Raw genomic sequence first — 19,123 nt, 5'->3', positions numbered from 1 at the left:
AACTGGGCAGGGGGTATTTTTGTTGTATAATTATAAGTGTATAGGACGAAAATATATGTACTTGCACGTGTATATACAATTTTCTCACGCTTTATACAAACAGAAACGCAATTTATACATTTCGCTTCTGTTTGTATAAGTGAGAAAGGCGACGGTGGAGAGTGATATTTGGGAGAGTGACGAGCGAAATCTGGAAGAGGGGAGAGAGGGAAACAAAATATATGTGTTTATACAATTTTCTTTGCTTTATACAATTAGAAACAATTTTTATACACTTATGTTTGTATAAAGACTGAGGAAGCGAGCGATATATTGGAGGAGAGTGGCGAGCGAGATATTTGGGAGAGAGGCGCCTGACAATTTTTTGCAAACGTTTGCTATGAAGCACAATTAAATCAAACTCTATCTACTCCATTTATTTTAGTTTATTGGTTTGCTATTATATACAATTTTCCCATTTAAAGATTGAGTTCTAGACTTTGAGTTGGGTCAAAGTTTTTAATTAAAATTTTATATATCTGATAATAATGGATGATGAACGAATCTAATAAATTTATGAAAAAATTACGGGACATAAAATCTAATATAATTATAAAATTCATACCCAAGCTAATATATATATATATATATATATATATATATATATATATATATATATATATATTTGAGTATATTTCTTGAAAACAAATCAAATTTCAGAAAAGAAAAGTTGTTCACTTTGTTATTGTTAGAAAATGAATGGAAGAAATTAGATTTTTTTTAGAAGTCGTTAGACTAGATATATTCAAGAGTTGTTAAAGGAGTGATTTAATTTCCTCCTTAAATATTTAAGCGTTTTAGTTACAATCCGTTATTAAACGTGTATCTTGTTTTGTCAATTCTCGAGATACATGTATCCAATTAATGAAATGTGATAGAAGAAGTAATTTTGAAACTACCGTGAATATTTGTAATTAAGACCTAAACTAGTGAAATTTATATTGTTTGCCCCAAAAAAATACAAATTGAACTCAAACCCGCAACAATTGAATAAATTTTAAACCTCTTAACCACTAAATCAAGCTATATATATCAAATTCTAAATTTGATCTTATATATAATATAATCTTCTCATGAAAAGGATTTGAATAAACCCCTAAATTCTACGTAGCTTCGTCCCTGACTCATGTCACCAAGATCTAGTTTTACATAATCTTGTACTCATGTTTTTTGATGTGCATTATTCAACATATGACACTTTAATTTTGAACAATATAAATTCATTTAACTTGATAACTTTAATAACTATTCACACTCAAGAGTAGCTACAAATATAAACTAGTACATGGTAGATATAAATGATATACTTGGATATAACACATGGTAGATAACATATATTTATTTATTTATTTATTTAAGTGATTGAGTAAATATGTTATAGATATAACACATGTAAAATATATTATTACATACACTCCACAATTGTTTAATAATGATAAATTGTTAAATAGACAATTAAAATCGAAATAAAGAAAAAAAAATGTGAATTATCACAAATTAATTGAGTTTATGGGCAACAACATACTCTATACCCTTTACCTTTCAATTGAACTCAAATAGCAATCATCAAACCAAACTCAATAAAATGGAAAAAAAAATGAATCAAATGATTGACTTTATGATTAATTAAGAATTTTTTAAAACAAACAATCATCCCTAATCACTTGCCTAAACTATAGGAATCCACCCAATTACATTATTAGTAATCTACCCAATAGATTTTGGTACTTTAATTGAGAATCTGCTCAAAGTTAATAATTAAATTGTCAACTAGTTTAAATTTTGAGAGAAATTTCAATTTTATTATTATAAATATCGAATTAAAATGGTAATATTTGACATTATGGATAAATGACACAATAATAACGAATGAGACACTACACAATTCGAAAATCACAATTTTGATGTATATATTTATAATTTTCAACAGCTCAATTTGAATCTCCTAAATAGAAATCAATCAAGATTACCATCAAATGCAGATTTAAGATAATTATGATCGTTTACATATCAATTAATGTAGATTTTTCTTGTTCAATGACATTAAAGAAAAAACAATTTAATCTTGTAATCTATTTTTGAATTAGAGATATGTATAAAAATGAAGATCAAGCGATTTATTCTTTTGTATTAAATCTCTAATACAACTTTCTAAGGTAGCCTATCACAAAAAAGAAAGTATATTGATAAGTTTGATAAATATAAAAAAACATGTTAAATATGATAATTAAGCTCCAAAATCTTGCTATTTATGTTTTTTATTTTAAAAAAAACTATTAATTTAAAATTAAACTTTATATTGCTTATACAAATTTGAAAAAAAAAAACTAATGCAAACTTTTTTAGTAAAATTTGAAATTATGTAATCTTCCAAACTTTTCATAATCCACGCCGACTACTATTTTTCGCACCTCAAATTGCTTACAAATACAATTTCATACCAACCTCTACCGTGAAATTCGTCGAAATCTACCGAAAATTCGCCGGAGATTCTTTTGGGTTATCGAAACCGATTGAAAAAGATAAGGTTAAGGGATTAGGAGGAGGCGATTGAAGATGGGGAAGAAAAGGAAGTCTCTAGCATCGAGCCTTGATGAGGTGGATCGAACCATGTATTCGACTTTTTGTAGCGCTGCTAATTCCCTTTCTCAGCTTTATACTCAGGCTATGAACCAACAGAAACTTTCCTTCCTCTCCGGTGAACGCCATGGAATGGTAATTTTTTAATTTTTCGTTTTTGATATGTTGTAAAAAATTGTTCGTTGTTGGTTGTATAGTTTTATGTTTGATTTTCGGTATCTGGGTATAGTTTTTTTTTGTTGTTGTTTAGTTTGGAATTTGAACTGAGGTTTGGGAAGTATAGTTTGTATGGATAAGGTATGAGGGTCGTTGTAGGATGAAATGCAGTAGAAAAGTAGGGATTACTATGTGTATTTCTACAGCCAATACCGACTAGTTTGGTATCCGGTAAACTAATTTCATGGGATACCTGACACGTTCTACTAACTCTATCCATCAAGGCAAGGATAGACGGGAAGAATTACCTAGTGTTTTTGTTTCCGTTGATTTTTGAATTTGAGACTTCATGACTCTTAATAACTTTATTATTGACCACTAGGCCACGCACTTGGGTGCAGCTTGGATTGAGGCATAGTTTTTTATTTTTTTTTATTTTATATGTTTAACTTTTGAGGATTGGGTCATTTGTCGATTCACTTCCAAGGAATAGTCTTTTTTCCACTTTGTGTAGTTTTGAAATGCTTAACTCTGTCTATGTGAGTTTTGTTAAGTACAGTAGGTCCAAAGTAAAGGAGGAGAGTTGTGTTACTATGAAAAATAAGTAACTATGAGGATTATAGTCAATACCATCTAGTTTGCTCTGAGACATGGGTGTTTTTTCCTCCAAGAATTGAGTCATAGTTGATTGATTATTGTATGGATTTGGAGCTTTGCATTCTTTTTTCTTTTGATTTTTGGTGAACCCTACCCCAAAATCTTCTAGGAGGAACCAAGTAGTGATTTTTCCAATTTGTTCCCTTGGTGACTCATCAACCTCATTCTGCATTTACATTCCTACATGGTGAAGCATGGGGTTTAGCAAGTTATTGATTAATTTAAGAATGATTTTAGGTGCTTATGCCATTAGCAAGTCAATAATTGAGTATTACTGTGCAGTGTGCACACAAGCTAGCTAAAATCATTCAAACTATTAATGTGTGCTCAAACAGCTAGAACACCACCATCATAAAAGAGAGGACGAAAGAAGTAGGATCCAAGTTGCATTCTACGCTAAAGTTCAAACCGTACGCTTCAAGTCATTAACATAAGAAGTAAGGAATTCTTATACAGTTAGCTGCCAAAATTCAGTTTTGATATTCTTATGAAAGGATGAAATATGTTCTACAGTATGTAGGAATCATATTGGACACAGTGAGTTCGCCTATCCAAAAATAGTAACAGTTTGAACTTAATTTTCTGCTTTCTTTTTCTTTTCAACTATAGTTTTCATAACTTTATATGAACAAATCTGCTTCTTTTTTCTAAAAAAGAATTTATGGATTTGGACAAAAAAAGTAAAGTAAAGCAGGGATTGTGTGTATCGGCATTGTGCTATTATAAATACGCTTTGCTCGAAAGTGTTCTCTGCAAAACTGATTTTTTGGGAAGATGGGCAGTTTTGTTTCATCTGTTTACTGGAAATTTTCAACAATCATTTTCCCCACATTTTTGTTTTCAATTACCATTTTTTTTTTCTCAAAAAAATAGTAGGATTCATATTGGGAAGTGGAACGGAGATTTAGTTTTGGGGAGAGGTGTAGAAGAACAATTCTAGAATAAGCGTTCCCACAGAACTTGAAGTAGTGATTAGCAGGATGCTATGGTGAGATGGCCTTATCCAAGGCTACTGGTCATTGGAGGAAATTGAGGAATTTCTTCGCAGGTGTATGAGTGTCCTGCAGGAGGTTTGCTATGATGGGGGATAGAAAGGAGGCAGGGAAGAATTATGGAATGCCAAAGGCACCTGTGGAAGAGCTTTATTTTGATTGGTTTGTGGTGTAAAATGCAATATTAGCAGCATATAATTCAAGGAAAAGAAGATTGCAGTGAATAAGTATAGCTTGTGTATAGAATTGGAGAGAACGCATACCATAATCTGATGCATTGCATAGTCACTCTCAGTGTTATCAAAGGTGAAAAGCGCAAAAGAGCTCTAAGGTTCAGTGAGGCTTTAATAAAGCATGAGCTTTAATGGAAAAAACGTAAAGGGAGAACAAAAATATAAATATATATGTTTTGTTCAAAACTAATAATTATAAACATGAATGACAAATATATGATCAAAGAAATTGAAAAAAAATTATGATAATGTAAAATATCAATTTGTTAGTGTCGCTTCTTCAACAGAGGCTCATTGGCAAGGATAAGTATTCCTTAGAACCTTGATGTGACACTAAATCACACATAAAGCGACACTAAGCGAAGCGCTCAACATGTTTTGAGCCTCGGTTTAAGGCTTAAGCGTGCCTTTGAGAACACTGGTCACTCCATAGCTTTGAAATCTCGCACTCTTTTTTCTTTTGGATTGGTTATAGATCAATAATGTGAACCAGAGAACAAAGACCATCACTAGTTGGAGATTATAGAGGATTCAGCACGGAGAATAAGGCTATCCGAAGAAGAATGCCATCTTCTTTTTTCTTTGACAATTGGAATTTAGAGGGTCAGGAGATTATTGCATAATAGAGAGAGCATTCACCATGTGTAAATGTTTTTTATCTTGATTGGCAAGTGTGGTTGAGCCACTCAATCCCTTTGTAAGTACTTTCGATGCTGAATTGGCATGTAATCATTGAAACAATTGTGAGTGTTAAGAAGAAACAAAAGGTCTATGGATCTTGATTGGACTGTGCACATGTGAATTGTTTCTTGATACTTAATATGTAGTTATTCCATTCCATTTCATTTTTTTTTCCTAGGAAGACATGATGTGATATATAATGTTTAAATTATTCTACTTCTGTTTGTCAGGATTCTATTTTTTGATGAATCTTTGCATATTGTTCTTTTGATGGTGTTTCATGATACTAATCTCACATTGTTTCAATAGGAAAAACTGTATCAATGGATCTTGAGGCAACAAGAGGGTGGATCCAGAGTAACAACTGTTGACATAATGAACTACCTTCAGGTTTATTTTCTATTATCCTGATAATGTAGCCACCTTTTTTCATGGTTGATATGTTTGATTTTCCTTTCGTGTTGATACTATGGAGCTTCGACTTCTTAGCATAGAGCACAGACGAGTTGCTTATCTCCTTAAAAGATCAATAGACTCTTGAAAGCTTGATCTAGATCTTTTCTACTCCACGAGTTACCTCATGATCCCTTTCCCACCAAAGAAAGGGAAAAGGAATCATGGAGTCTCAATTCTGTATCTCTTTTTCGGCCAATTGGAAAATTGGCACTTTCACAAACTCTCAAATTGCTCTTTTGAGGGTAGATAGTGTAGATTACCGACAAAAAGAACGAAACTTTATTTTGTATGTTAATTAACATTTTCATCTTGAAATCCCAGAAACAATAAGCAGTAGTATGTTCGTTTGGTTTGAGGAGTTGTAATCTCAATTTTTACTATTATGGAGAATGTCCAAATCTGACTTTTTAATTTTTTTGGGGAAGATTTATAGAACGAATATTTGGAATTGGCGAATGGATTCAAATTTATTGAAGAAGTACAGGTATTAAAGAGCATGAGATTTTAGGTACTACCCAGATTCCTATTACCCAAAGATTCTCTGGATCTGGTCATCCAGAATCAGTGCAGCAGCTACAGATACAGTTGAGACTTTTTGAGTTTTCTTGCAAATGCCTAATTACTTCTAGGAGAGAGTGAGAAAGAAATGGCTCCTCTGTAGTTTCCTGTGTGCAATCATTTGAGGTAGAAACCATTAGAGATTCAAAGAATGATGGCAATATGTTGTTGGAACATTTGGCTTTATTTTTCAGTGAGTGAATGTGTCACACTTCATAAGAACCAAGACATTATGGATGATAATGTGACTGTCTTCCATCGGTGGCTCTAGTGTCTCCGCCAACTTTCAAACTCAAGATTACAGTCTAGATTGTATCCGTAAAAGGGACTTCTATTTGGATTTACTCGTATCTGTTTTTTTAGGTTTAAGTTTTTCTGCACTGAAACAACAAATAAATCTTGCTCACTGATCAAACAAAAGGAACCCCACCCACCCACCCACCCACCTGGATCATACTCAATTTGAGAACCACCTATTAATTTTCTAGCCAGGAGTCCTGGACAGACATTTTACTTCTCTGTAATGGTTGAAATAGGTGCTCTTTACGGAACTGTAATTTACTGGGAACCTTCTGCCTTCCCTTTTGAGGTGTAGGACATTTTCAGTGGCAACGAGAATTGATGTTTGCTTTTATTTAGTGGATATTCTTTTTAGTTTCTTGCAGGAAGCTTACAGAAGTCTTTGTGGATAATAAGTAGCAGAGACAGATTGTTAGCTTAATCTCGTTAAATTTGTTATGCTTAAAGTCTGGAGAATCACCCTTCAGGGTGGTCCAGTGGTTTGAGCGTGGAACTTCCATGTTGGAGGTCTCAAGTTCGAAACCCCTTGCCAACGAAAGCAAGGGGTTTGCCTTCTGGGTCGAGCTCATCACACCGGGCTAACGTAGTGAACACCTCTCCTATGTGGTTTGTGAGTATTGCATAGGAGCGGGGTTTTTACCCTATGAGCACCCAAAAGGTAGCGGCTGCGGGTTTCCCTTGTCATAAAAAAAAGACGTCTCGAGAAATCATCACTCTTTGTCCCAGATAACAGATGTTTTAAAACTAAAATTTCAGTGACAACGCTTTTAGATGGTTCTCTATTACCAACCGCTCTAGGTGTTTCTCAAGCAAAACCATGATTGATGAAGTTAGCACTAAACGAGTCTGGAACAATGTGGTTGAGAAATGTGAAATGAAGTTAGCAAGATGGAAATCACAATATCTCTCTAGGGGTGGTAGGTTGACCTTGGTTAAGTCTGGTCTTGATTTTTTCAAGTCCATCGAGCAATTTAATGGACTGGAAAGGGGTCAAGACATTTTGTAGTGGAAAGGCAGTTTTAAGGTGGGTTGTGCATACAACTAGCTGAACCACCCCAAAAAGCTCAAAATCACTAGCCATGGAGAGGAATATGAAAGTCAAAAATCCCACTCAAAGTGGCATGTTTTGTCTGTTTTTAGCCAAAGAAGTTGTACTGACTCAAGACAACTTAAAGAGGAGGGGGGTACCATTATGTTCTACAGTTCTAGATGTTTCTTTTGTGGGAAACTGCTGAGGTAGTTAACCATCTTTTTCTACTCTGTAAGATCACTGACCAACTATGGAGGTTATTCCTGAGTCTCAAGGGTATGTCATGGACCATGCCTCCCAAGATCACATAAGCAATCTAGAGTTGGGAGGAAGCAGGAAAGTAATCCAAAAACGGAGACAAATGTAGAATTGTTCCAGCTAGTATATGGTGGGCAAAATGGAAGTAAAGGAACTCTAGAGCTTTCGATAGTATAGAGAATAGTGCGCAAAAAGACTTTTGGAACTTATAGTCTTAAAATATGCCTAGAATTTGTGTCTATATAAATAATCTATTAAGGGTAAATTTTAAAGATAAATTTGTTTCCAAGTAAAACTTTTTGGGGCAGACTACTATCAAAGAAATAGTGCCATATACCACATTTAATGGGCAGTTTGAAATCCTTTTGCCTTATTTAGTCTCTTCCATTGGAGCAATTTGTCCCTGTAAATGATATATTACCGCTCTTAGATTTCATTAGCTCCCTCAATATGGCTTAACGACCATTCTTTTGCTTGTGGTTAACCCCTGATTAAATAGGTGTTTTTGTTCTCAGGAGTTACAATATTTTTGTGTATGTAATTTGCATTTCGTTGATTGCTTCCTAATACAACATCTTACTTCATCAAAAAAAGTGCCACATAAGTTGGGCGGAGGGAATATATTGAAATCTCCCCATGATGATGTGTTTTCAGTTTAAAAGGCATTGATTCTCTGGAATTTGATATTGATTCTTATGCGGGACAATAATTTATACCAAAAGAGATGTGAACTGCGATTAAATTGCTCGCCCAGATGGTTAATTTATTATTTTCTTCCACATTAGGCTTTGGGGGTTTGTGTCTTCAAGAATTTTGTTTAAATCTTGTGTGGATCTTATAACTTCTTTTGTGTGTGAATACTGTTATCTCTCAAAGAGTGCTTTGATTGAGATTAACTGATTACTGTGTTATAGATTGCAAGAATAATTTTGATATATTTTATCTGGTTGAGGGAAAATTATTAAGAAAAAAAAAAGGAAACAATGGGCAGAAGTGTGATGATGGAAGTGGCTCTTGACATGCTTAAATCTATCTTGGCTCAGCTTTTGGCCATTCATGGGGATCAAACTTGTGGAGATCTTTTTATATTGTAGTTTGTTGATAAAAGCCTGTGTCCTGCTTTCTTTCAATGTGCACTGATGTTATGGAAGTTGGGTAGTAGTTTCTTTTAGTTGTCTATTTCACCATTCTGGTTGCCATTTTTTTACAAAGATTGATTGTTCTTATAATGGATACGTCCAGTCCTTATTTGGTATTGACAGCCCTGTTTTGATGTATCTAAATATGCATTTCTTTATCTTGTCAGTCTGAATTGGATTATAATGGAGAGGACCAGTCGATGTCTCCTAGGCCACCGCCTCAGCATTCCCAACCGTTGCACTTTGCAAACTCAGGGTTTCATGTCTCTCCAGGACCAGTTGGCGTAGCCGCTCCAGGACATGGCTTACGATCTGATCATGATCAGCAACCAAAGAACAATGTTTTCTCGAATGCTCTTTCAAGCCCTGTTCGTCGAAGCCTACAAAATTATCACATTGCTCAAGGGAGTCACTTTGCGAACAATGCTCAACCTCCAAATGCTACCAGACACAATGAAACTAACTCCCAAAACCAAAATAGAGATTCTAATGGTTATAACTCTGTCGATGCATCCATGGATATGCATTCTGATAGTCCAGGTCATGACTCTACCTATTGACCCCATAATGTTTTGGAAGCTGGCTTTTGGCATGCCAGAGTGGTCAGACTGCAAGCTCAGGTAAGTTGACGTCTATTGTTGTGCAAGTGTTAAAGGTGTAAAAGTAGATCATGAAATTGGCTGCTTGAGACAAGAAGTGTCCAGACATCAATATCGTTATGCAAATGCTCATCGATAAAATGCTCCTTCCATGAACACCATACCTTTTGAATACACTCCTATTTTCAGACCAGCTAGTCTTGTTTTGGATCATTTGTGTTATTTGTGAATTGTTTCATTAGTTAACAAACTATGTGATCGATGTCGTGTTGTCGTTTGGTTGCTTATGTTTCTGCTTTTCTACCAAAGTAGCAGAATGCAATATTTCCTAGACCAATTTGCCAATGATTCTACAAGTTATGCCAGTGTAAACAGAGATATTTCTAAGTGAAAATAGAGCATAATTTTTTAGCTTGTAATTTATCCTACTTTTATGCATTGAAGTTTATCTTTGGTTGAATTACTATCATTGTTAGTCTTTTCATTTCTATTCAATCTAAAAATGAGTATAACTAAAGCTGAAGAGTGCAACTAATCCGTAACATCAACTGCAGAAGAATGAGGTTCGAGTTGTTGAACATTTAGTAAACTATATTACATTGAAAGTGAAAGCTTGTAAAGTTGAATTATCATTATAATACTAATATACTTATATTAAATGCTAATACTAAAGATATTAAAAGTGGGGTCTTACTTAAGTCAAAAGTTGAAGATAAAGATATCTATAAAAAGTTGTTAAGATGTTAAGACGTTTTTACCATTTTAAAAATTAAATCAAAAATTCAAGTGTCATGCCATAAAATTTAGCTAAATATGTATTACTTTCAACTTGAGTAATTTTTTGAAAATAATAACAAAAGATATGTATTTTTTTTTTTTTGATATAAAAGAAAGAAAGTGAAATAGGAAATAGTATGAGACTCTTTTTTGATAAAAAAGAAAAAAAAGTTAATTTCCTTACAAACATGTTATTGAATTTAATTATTCACAAACACTTTGATATTTTTTAAAAAGTCAAAATGATTCATATAACTTAATCAACCTTTGACTAATGGTCAACAGATCTAAGAATTTGTGATATAGGATTTTGTTGACATGGAAAATAGTACAGTAATTATAAATATTGATAGTATACACTTGATTTTTGTATATGAAATAATATTCGATTCAATTTTTCATAACGTAAAAATAAAATGTTATAGACCTATCACAATAGAATAACTAGCATAAGTCAATCTGAACATTGAAAAGAATTCAAAAAATTATTTTACTAAATAAAGTGGGATTAGCCAATTTTTATTAAGAGCCAGATTTGGGGCTTCCATTCCATAATCAGACGGCCCACTTCCATTTTATTCCCTTCCATTCAGGCCCAAATTCCCCTTTATTAGCCTCAGCCCACTTCCATTTAAACCCAACCCATTATATTCCTTACCCGACCCAACACCTAATACCCAACCCCAAACCCGTTTCCCTTCTTCTTCCCCAAATACCCACACACCTCACGCCATTCTCAGAGGAAAAACAAAATTTCCCAGAAAACAGACGTGAAAAATGCGGAAGAACAGACCCGAAAACGGAAAGCCATCCCACGCGCCAACAAACCCGCGTCTCTCTCCCACGCGAGCCGTTTCCTCCTGCGATTCGTACGCTCGCAGGCCTGGCAGCAAGCCTTCGTCCTAGCGACAACGGGACGATCGTTTCATCTCGACCCTCCACTTTCCCTTTTTCGTGCAATTCTTCAGCTTTTGGAGAGATTTTTCGAATTTGAAATTCGAAATGGGCCTGGAACCCCGCCCTCCTAACGAAAACCCTAGTTTCTCCTATATAAACCCCCACCTCTCTTCAAAACGGTTGGAGCTTTTGGTTGGAAAAAATTTTCAGAAAAGATTTGGCTTCCCTTTATGTTTGGTTGGACGTTTTTGGTTGGAAAATTTTCGTTTGGAAAACTTGGGGTTGAGAGAAATCTTGGAAAATATTTTGGTCCGCTGTAGGAGAACAGTGAGTTGAAACTACGAAAAGGGGAAGTAGCATTTCCGAAACGGGGCTTGCCTTTCAGTTTTGATCGTGAAGTCGTCGCTCTCCAGCTCGCATCGGCTCTGTTCCGCTGCGCCAGAAAAAGGTAATACTCTTTCCGTTTCAAGCATATCTTATTCCGAATATGTTGTTGTTTGACTCTCGATTGTGTGAGATGCTTATGTTTATGTTCTTGACTTACAGTTAGCTGCAAGTCAGTGATGAGATTTGTTTGTTAGTCTGTGAGTTTGTGTGTTTCCGATCTCGTTGATAATTTGATGTTTTCTTGGATCCGGGTTCAATATCCATTGTTAAAACATATGTAAAAATCGCCGTTCAGCCATGAAGCATGAAATCTCTCTCTATTGATAATTTCGAATTCTACCGGCTGTACATTTTGTTATTTTGTATTTGTGAATACATAAAACTAGCTGGTTCTAATTGTTGGCCTGTATGTTCGTATAACCATGTTGGCCTTTTCTCTCCTTATCTTCATTCTATTCCCAGTTTGCTTGTCTCTGTGCTTTATTTCTGCCTAGATGGCCTCTGCTAAGAAGGTCAAAGCCATGCCTATTTGTTTGCAAAATCGATTCTGTTGACGAGTATTGTTTGTTGGTTAGGGTCATCATAGGTGTTGTTTCGTTCTTTTAAATTAAGTAGTGGTAGTTTATCGTTGGAGCATGTTTGTGCTATAAGATCTGTCGCTCATTTTGCATCTTTGTTAAGTAGTGATGGTGCGTATCACTGCAAGTCACCATTATTGCTTTATTTGTCATGAACTCTTTGTTTATGTCTAGGTTCTTCGAGAATCATGTTGAGTCTTTGTTCTGTTGTCTCTCTTAGTTCGACTTCCTAATACTTTATTTTATCCTTGTCTTATTCAAGATGCGTGTTATTAACCCGTATTCCGTCTACTAATTTGTTTTATTTTATTTTATTTTTCTGTTGCATGGGAAATTCTCTCCCGAGTCCATTTGGGACTCTATTTTGGTCTTGCACTTTTGAGAGTCATAAAGGCTCGAAAGTCTTTCATCCGAGTCAATTCGTCAAAACGGGCAAATGTAGAAAATCAAGGCGAACAGAACCCGAAAACTTGGACCTAAATCTCTCTCCCTCTCTCTCTATCTCTCTTCGCTACTTGTTTACTTTTTGTTTTTGAGTGCCGTTAGTCTAGGATTAGAAAACTCTAACCCCGCCGAACACCTTTTGCTTTATCGAACTCAAAAATTAAGACTGAATCTCAAAAAACAATAAAACGTCAATTCACAAATTTGTTTAGAGTTAAAATTTAAAAAGTTTAACTTTAACGGAATATTAAAGCAATAAATGTTGCAAAACTTGTAATTTGTCTAAATGAAACTTTAATAAGTTCAACTTAAAGATTCGCAAGAGTTAAAACAAAAATAGTCAAATAAGTTAATCGCTGGAAAATCGTAAGTTAGCAGAGCGTCTTAGGTGCTTTTTCGAAACCTTCCTAAGACGCTAATAGGAATCCCGAACCCCTTAATAAATGTATCAAAACAATTTTTTCTGTTTAAGTTGTTTAGAAACAAGTTTTCTTAATTTTCCTTAAAAATTAAGTGGCGACTCCTAAAAGTCGGAAATACCTAATATAAAACAAACTCTTTTCGAAAAATCATTTTTCGATAAAACATACATATTTATATATAATAATTTAGTGTTTACTTATGTATGTTATTCAATTTGTGTTATCAAAATTAGAAATTACTGGTTGTAGTAAATTGTTTAGAAAGACTAACTAACTGAAATTTATAGAACCAGTAAGCAAGATGAACAGAAATTTGTTTCTCAAAAATACTTGAATCTGTAAAATTTACCAGAATCTGTAATAATCTTTTTACTTTGGAAGAAAATCAAGTCCACTGAATTCACAGTGTACCCTTAAGGAAATTATTCCCCTCTAGTATTCAAGGTTTGATTTGGAATATAACCTCCCAGGGTAAAATGATATTAATCAGCGTAGAGTGTAAATACCAAAAACTCTACTGTCAGCGAATCAATCCACAGCAGGAAAGTACACGAAGAAATATGTGTTTTGAAGAAGAAGGAAGATCAGAAAATTCGTTGGAAAATATTCTGAAGACTAAGTGGTATTTATAGGCACGAAGAATATATTCTGAAAGGTTGCAACCCTTTCAGAATTGACACGACTATTAACGAAAGGTTGCAAACTTTCAAATAGTATTGACTGTTCCTGAAAGTTGCAATCTTTCAGAACAGTCATGGCGGGAATTTTAAATATAACGGAAATTAAAACAGGTCATGCGCGCGGATTCGAGTCGGGTCGGGTTAACTAAAAACTTGAAAACATTTCGATTAACTTCTGTCATCAACTAATTAATTGAAAATAATTTTTGGCCATTTAATTAAATAAATAATTAAAATAAATTTTGTCCAAAGTGAGCGACGACGACGACGGCGCGAGGGGGGTCCCTCTTTCCAACCCTTTTAACAATTAATAGGAGTGTTTATGTATTTTAACTCTCCTATTTTTCTTTCCATTACCGATGAGAGACACTTGCTTTTTCATTAAAGCATAAGAGGACTTTTCAAGTTCCCAACTCTTCAAGTTCTCAACTTTTCAAATTCCTCACCTTCCCTATATTTTCCATCAATTCTTGCTACATACCCAACAATGTATCTGTATATGACTAGCAACTTGCATTTTATAATGTAATTCCATTAGAGAGTAAGTTTACTTTCATAAAAACTGGCCATTTACGTAGTGAGTAAAAGAGTGCGAAATGTAGGGTTTTGACAAATAAAGAAGAGTGTGGCGACCAAGTGAAATGTAGGGTTTTGAGGAATAAAGAAAGAAAAGTGAGGCTTTTATAGATCACAAAGAGCTTTGAATTTTTAAGAAATTTTATATCTATCCCTCACAATTGTATTAATTGACAATTAATCCCTCTTTATTTTTATTCCTTTTTTTTGCTTAACACATATAACCCTTTAAATTTAGTATTTATTATTAACTTGATACTTCAACTTTTAAAAGATTATTTAGATACAAGTATTAATGATATATTCATATCACACACATATACACATGCATAATCAGCCTCCTTGACATGACAAATTATGTGTTTTATACTAAGCTTGTATTAGAGAATTTACTAAGGAAATAATAAAAGTAAAAATATTTTATAAATTCACCAGTATAAGCTAAGTATAAAACACATAATTTGTCATGTCGAATAGGCATGAGCGCGCAAGCATGCACACAATTAGCCTCCTCGACATGACAAGTTAGGTGTTTATACTTAGCATATACTAGCGAATCTAGTATAAAACACATGATTTGTCATACCGAGGAGGCGTGCGCACACACACGTACACACAAAAAGTAATTAGCTTCCTCGACATGACAAATCACATGTTTTATACTTAGCTTATATTAGTGAATTTATTAAGAAAATTAGAAAATATATATATATATATATATATATATATATATATATATATATATATATATATATATATATATATATATATATATATATATATATATATATCTATTATATAATCTAATTCAGAATAAATTAGGCACTTTTTAGTAATTTATTTTTAATCATAAAATGATCCCATTCCACTATTTCTGAAATTTACTAGTAAAATTAAGTGCCACATAAATTATAAAAATTAATACATTGATATTTTTTTATAATGATGTGTTTTCAGTTTAAAAGGTATTGATTCTTAGAAATTTGATGTTGATTTTTACATGGCACAATAATTTAATACCGAAAGAGATGTGAACGATAGTTAAATGCTCAGTCTTATGATTAATTTATTGTTTTTCACTTGTATTTTTTTAAAATTTTGTTTAAATTTCGAGTGATTTTCATTGTTAATATTAAAATTGATATTTTAAAATTAAATATATTGATCGCTTTTATTTTTGTTTTTTCTATCATTCTTCAGGGTTTTGTCCTCTAGAATTTTGAAATCTTTTTTTCCCCTATTAAATCTTAGTAAAAAATGTGAATAGAAAAATATTTAGTAAATCATATTATATCGAGAGAGTTGGAATCTTCGCAATGTAAAATTAAATTACTATTTTTATTCCTACAAAATTAACGTTAAAAAATATATAATGAATTGAATATTAAATAATAAGCATATCATACTATACTAATACTAATATATTTATACTACATACTAATGCTAAATATATTAAAAGTAGAATGATGTTAAATAGAAAAATAAAAATATTCCTAAAAAAAAAGGTTAGATATTTTTACCTTTTAAAAAGCTAAATTAGGCATTTTAAAAATCTTTATGTATTAAAATCTTGTGGGACGACCTCGACTCAGAAGACAAATCTTGTTTTCGCTGGAAAGGTATTTCGAACTGGAGGACTCAAACATGAAAGTCTCAAGCACAAACCACTTGGCCTTACCTCTCCCTTACCATTGTCGATTTCATCTGGAGAACACCATTACATCGACCTCCATTTTCTTTAAAATTTCGCAGTCATTATCATCTTATTAACCCGAAAAAATGGATATTCACATTACTCTATTCCTCCCTTTGATTATAAATCTCTCTATACTCCATTAATATATGATTGAAGTTGTGAACGAATTGAAAGTTGTTCATGGTTTCAAAATAGTTTTTATTTTTTCCCGCTCAAAACTACACATGTTTGTCGTGAATTCATTAATTTGTCATGTCACGATGAGTGTATTACACACAACACTTTTAACTGATTGTCAATTTTCTTTTAAATGGTTCAAATTCGAATGGTTCAAATTCTTCAACAGGTACCAACCCTAATTGATGTGTTCAAGTAAAATATACAAACGGCTGCTTTAAGGTGCTACGTTAACTTATTAATTGAAATGTGTGATTTTGGTCTTTTAAATTGATAGATACCATATATTTAACAAAATCTGTGGTTAAAAAATATACTATAGAAAAGAAAAAAGATATACGTTTAAAAAAATAAAAAATAAAATATATGATAGATGAGGTGGGCCTTTTTATTACATTCCAAACCTTATTTTTTGCCTATTTTTCTAATGATCTTTGTTCTTCCAGTAACTTTATATTATTTCACTGTAAAATCAATTTAGATCTTTTCTTTTTGTTCTTTAATTTTTTTCATTACACTAATTATGTTATCTATTTAATAGTTGTTAGCTCAGGGATCAAAATTACATATTTTAATTATAAGTTATTTAAAAAATGTCAATTAAAACATCTCTTAATGTAGAGAGGACCTCTCCCTTTTCTTGTTTATTTAGGCTATGAAAGGGCTTACTAAAATTCTAGAGAAGGCTATACAACTACAATTATTTCAAAGCATTCTACCCTTTTTTTTTTAATGGGTCGTGTATCGGTTGAATTTTATGTATTATCGGTGTGATTTATTAATTTTTAATTTTTAAATATGCTAAATTAATAATTAAATCAATAAATATTTGTCATGAATTTTTGGTTTATCAATTTGGTACTTAACAGTTTAATTTTCGGTTCAAACAATAAGGAAATGCTCATTAAAACAAATATACGTCTTTTCCAATAATTTAATGTGCCAGAAAAATACTATAACTTTACATAATGCTCATAAAATAAAAATAACAATAACTAACATGAAAAGAACCATACAACTGTGACATGGTATTTATAATTACGTAGGGGCGAAGTAATTGTAGTATATTGAATATTTAATATTTTAATAATAGCGCAAAGTGGTATTTAATATTTAAACAGAGTGCAACACAATATATTTAATATTTATGAAGGGGTAAAGTAAAAAAACTATTATTATCTTTATGTGTTATTGGTTTATTTAGTGACTCAATATTATAAAATCAAAATCGAGTCGACAACCTGATAATGTTTATTATAAAACATTAAAAATTCATTAACCCAATAATCTAATAGCAATAACCAATAATATTGAAGAGAATTCAAGAGGAAAAGTTTCAAGTGAAATTCATTCATGAACACTTATTAGGATTGAAGTCGCAAAACACTTACAGATACATATGATAACTAATAATTAAGTATTTGCTTATGTATCTGAAAATGACTTGCAACTTGTATTTTACTGTGTACTCTAATGTGTAAACTTACTTTCATAAAAAATAATGTAACGAGTGAAAACTTCAACAAAAAAATGAAAAATGTTATAGGGCCATTAGAGTGTAAACTTACTTTCATAAAAAATAATGTAACGAGTGAAAACTTCAACAAAAAATGAAAGATGTTATAGGGCTGTTAGAGTGTAAACTTACTTTGCATAGAAAATAATGTAACGAGTGAAAATTTCAATAAAAAATGAAAGATGTTATAGGGCACATGAAGGTCATTTACATAGCAAGAAAAAGAATGTGGCGACTAAGTTAAACTAGGGTTTTGAAGAATAAAGGAAGAAAGTGAGGCTTTTATAGATCAAAAAAAGCTTAAACTTTAGAAAAATTTAATTTTACCCCTCACAATTATATTAATTGACAATTAATCCCTCTTTATTTATCTTTTACTAAACGCATATATAATCCCTTAATTAGTATTTAATGTCAACTTGATACTTCAACTTTTTAAAGAATTATTTAGATAGATTACATGATAAATATGTGTGTAATTGTGAATATCTCATAATGACATGACAAATCATGTAGTTTATACTTAACTTATACTAGTGGATTTATAAGGAAATAATAAAATACAAATATAAAAACAACACATAAAGCACGCACACATGCACATACATACATTATAGGCACACGCGAACACACATACGAAAACTTTTAAAACTTGTCTAATATATGTCTAAAATTTGTGTTGATATAAATAATCTAACTAAGGATAAATCAAACACTTTTGAGTTAAATTTATTTTTAGTTATAAAATAATTTTATTCCATCTCTTTATGAAATTCATTAATAAAAAACGAATGCCACATAAATTGAAGAAAAGGAAATACGTTGAAACCTTCCTATGATGATTTGTTTTCAGTTTAAAATGTATTGATTTTCAAAAATTTTATGTTGATTTTTACGTGGGCACAATAATTTAATTTAATATCAATGAAATGTGAGGTAATTAAATGGTCAGCTTTATTAATAACAGATAGTATTAAATAAATAGTATAAAATAATATTAGTATTTACTGTGTACTAATCCTAGTCCTATTAGGATTAGTACTCCTTAATCCTAGTCCTATTAGGATTAGTACTCCTTCCTATATCTCATATATATATCTCCCATGTATTCTCTTAACACTTCAATACAATCAATATTCCTTCATGGTATCAAGAGCCAGAAAACCTAGATCTTCTTTTCTCTAGTTTTTTTCTCTCTTTAAGGCACCGATCGTTCCCTCTCTTCTCTTGGGCGGCGGCAGCCATGACAACCGAGGTGGATCCTCTCGATTCACTTCCTTTTGGCGTTAAACTCC

The 19,123-nt window shown here is 32.3% G+C and overlaps 1 protein-coding gene, 1 long non-coding RNA gene and 1 other non-coding gene across 4 annotated transcripts; all 3 read left to right on the top strand.

Annotated features, from left to right (window-relative positions):
* Nucleotides 1-2,283: 2,283 nt before the first annotated feature.
* LOC101258927 (uncharacterized) lies at nt 2,284-10,097 on the top strand. Its single transcript, XM_004252520.5, has 3 exons — nt 2,284-2,754; nt 5,648-5,728; nt 9,247-10,097. Exons 1-3 carry the CDS (start codon nt 2,596-2,598, stop codon nt 9,637-9,639), a joined length of 633 nt encoding a protein of 210 aa, XP_004252568.2. The 5' UTR covers nt 2,284-2,595; the 3' UTR covers nt 9,640-10,097.
* LOC112940544 (small nucleolar RNA snoR135) lies at nt 4,120-4,266 on the top strand. The gene has a single exon (XR_003244877.1). It is a non-coding gene; the product is annotated as a small nucleolar RNA snoR135 (small nucleolar RNA).
* Nucleotides 10,098-11,193: 1,096 nt separating the features above from the next.
* LOC112940432 (uncharacterized) lies at nt 11,194-17,166 on the top strand. 2 transcript variants are annotated; one of them, XR_003244621.2, is made up of 2 exons: nt 11,194-11,800; nt 11,899-12,135. It is a non-coding gene; the product is annotated as an uncharacterized lncRNA (long non-coding RNA). The 2 variants fall into 2 exon arrangements; XR_003244619.2 differs by lacking the exon at nt 11,899-12,135 and adding an exon at nt 16,482-17,166 and having other exon boundaries at nt 11,215-11,800.
* The last annotated feature ends 1,957 nt before the right edge of the window (nt 17,167-19,123 follow it).

The sequence above is a fragment of the Solanum lycopersicum genome, chromosome 12 (genome assembly GCF_036512215.1).
Source record: "Solanum lycopersicum chromosome 12, SLM_r2.1".
Lineage (NCBI taxonomy): Eukaryota > Viridiplantae > Streptophyta > Magnoliopsida > Solanales > Solanaceae > Solanum > Solanum lycopersicum.
This window is presented reverse-complemented; position numbering and strand designations above follow the sequence as displayed.

What these genes read in the sequence shown, in the direction of transcription:
- LOC101258927 (XM_004252520.5), top strand. Translation starts at nt 2,596, where the DNA reads ATGGGGAAGAAAAGGAAGTCTCTAGCATCGAGCCTTGATGAGGTGGAT. An exon ending in CCGGTGAACGCCATGGAATG is followed by an intron (nt 2,755 to 5,647) that starts GTAATTTTTTAA and finishes TTGTTTCAATAG; the next exon opens with GAAAAACTGTATCAATGGAT. An exon ending in ACATAATGAACTACCTTCAG is followed by an intron (nt 5,729 to 9,246) that starts GTTTATTTTCTA and finishes TTATCTTGTCAG; the next exon opens with TCTGAATTGGATTATAATGG.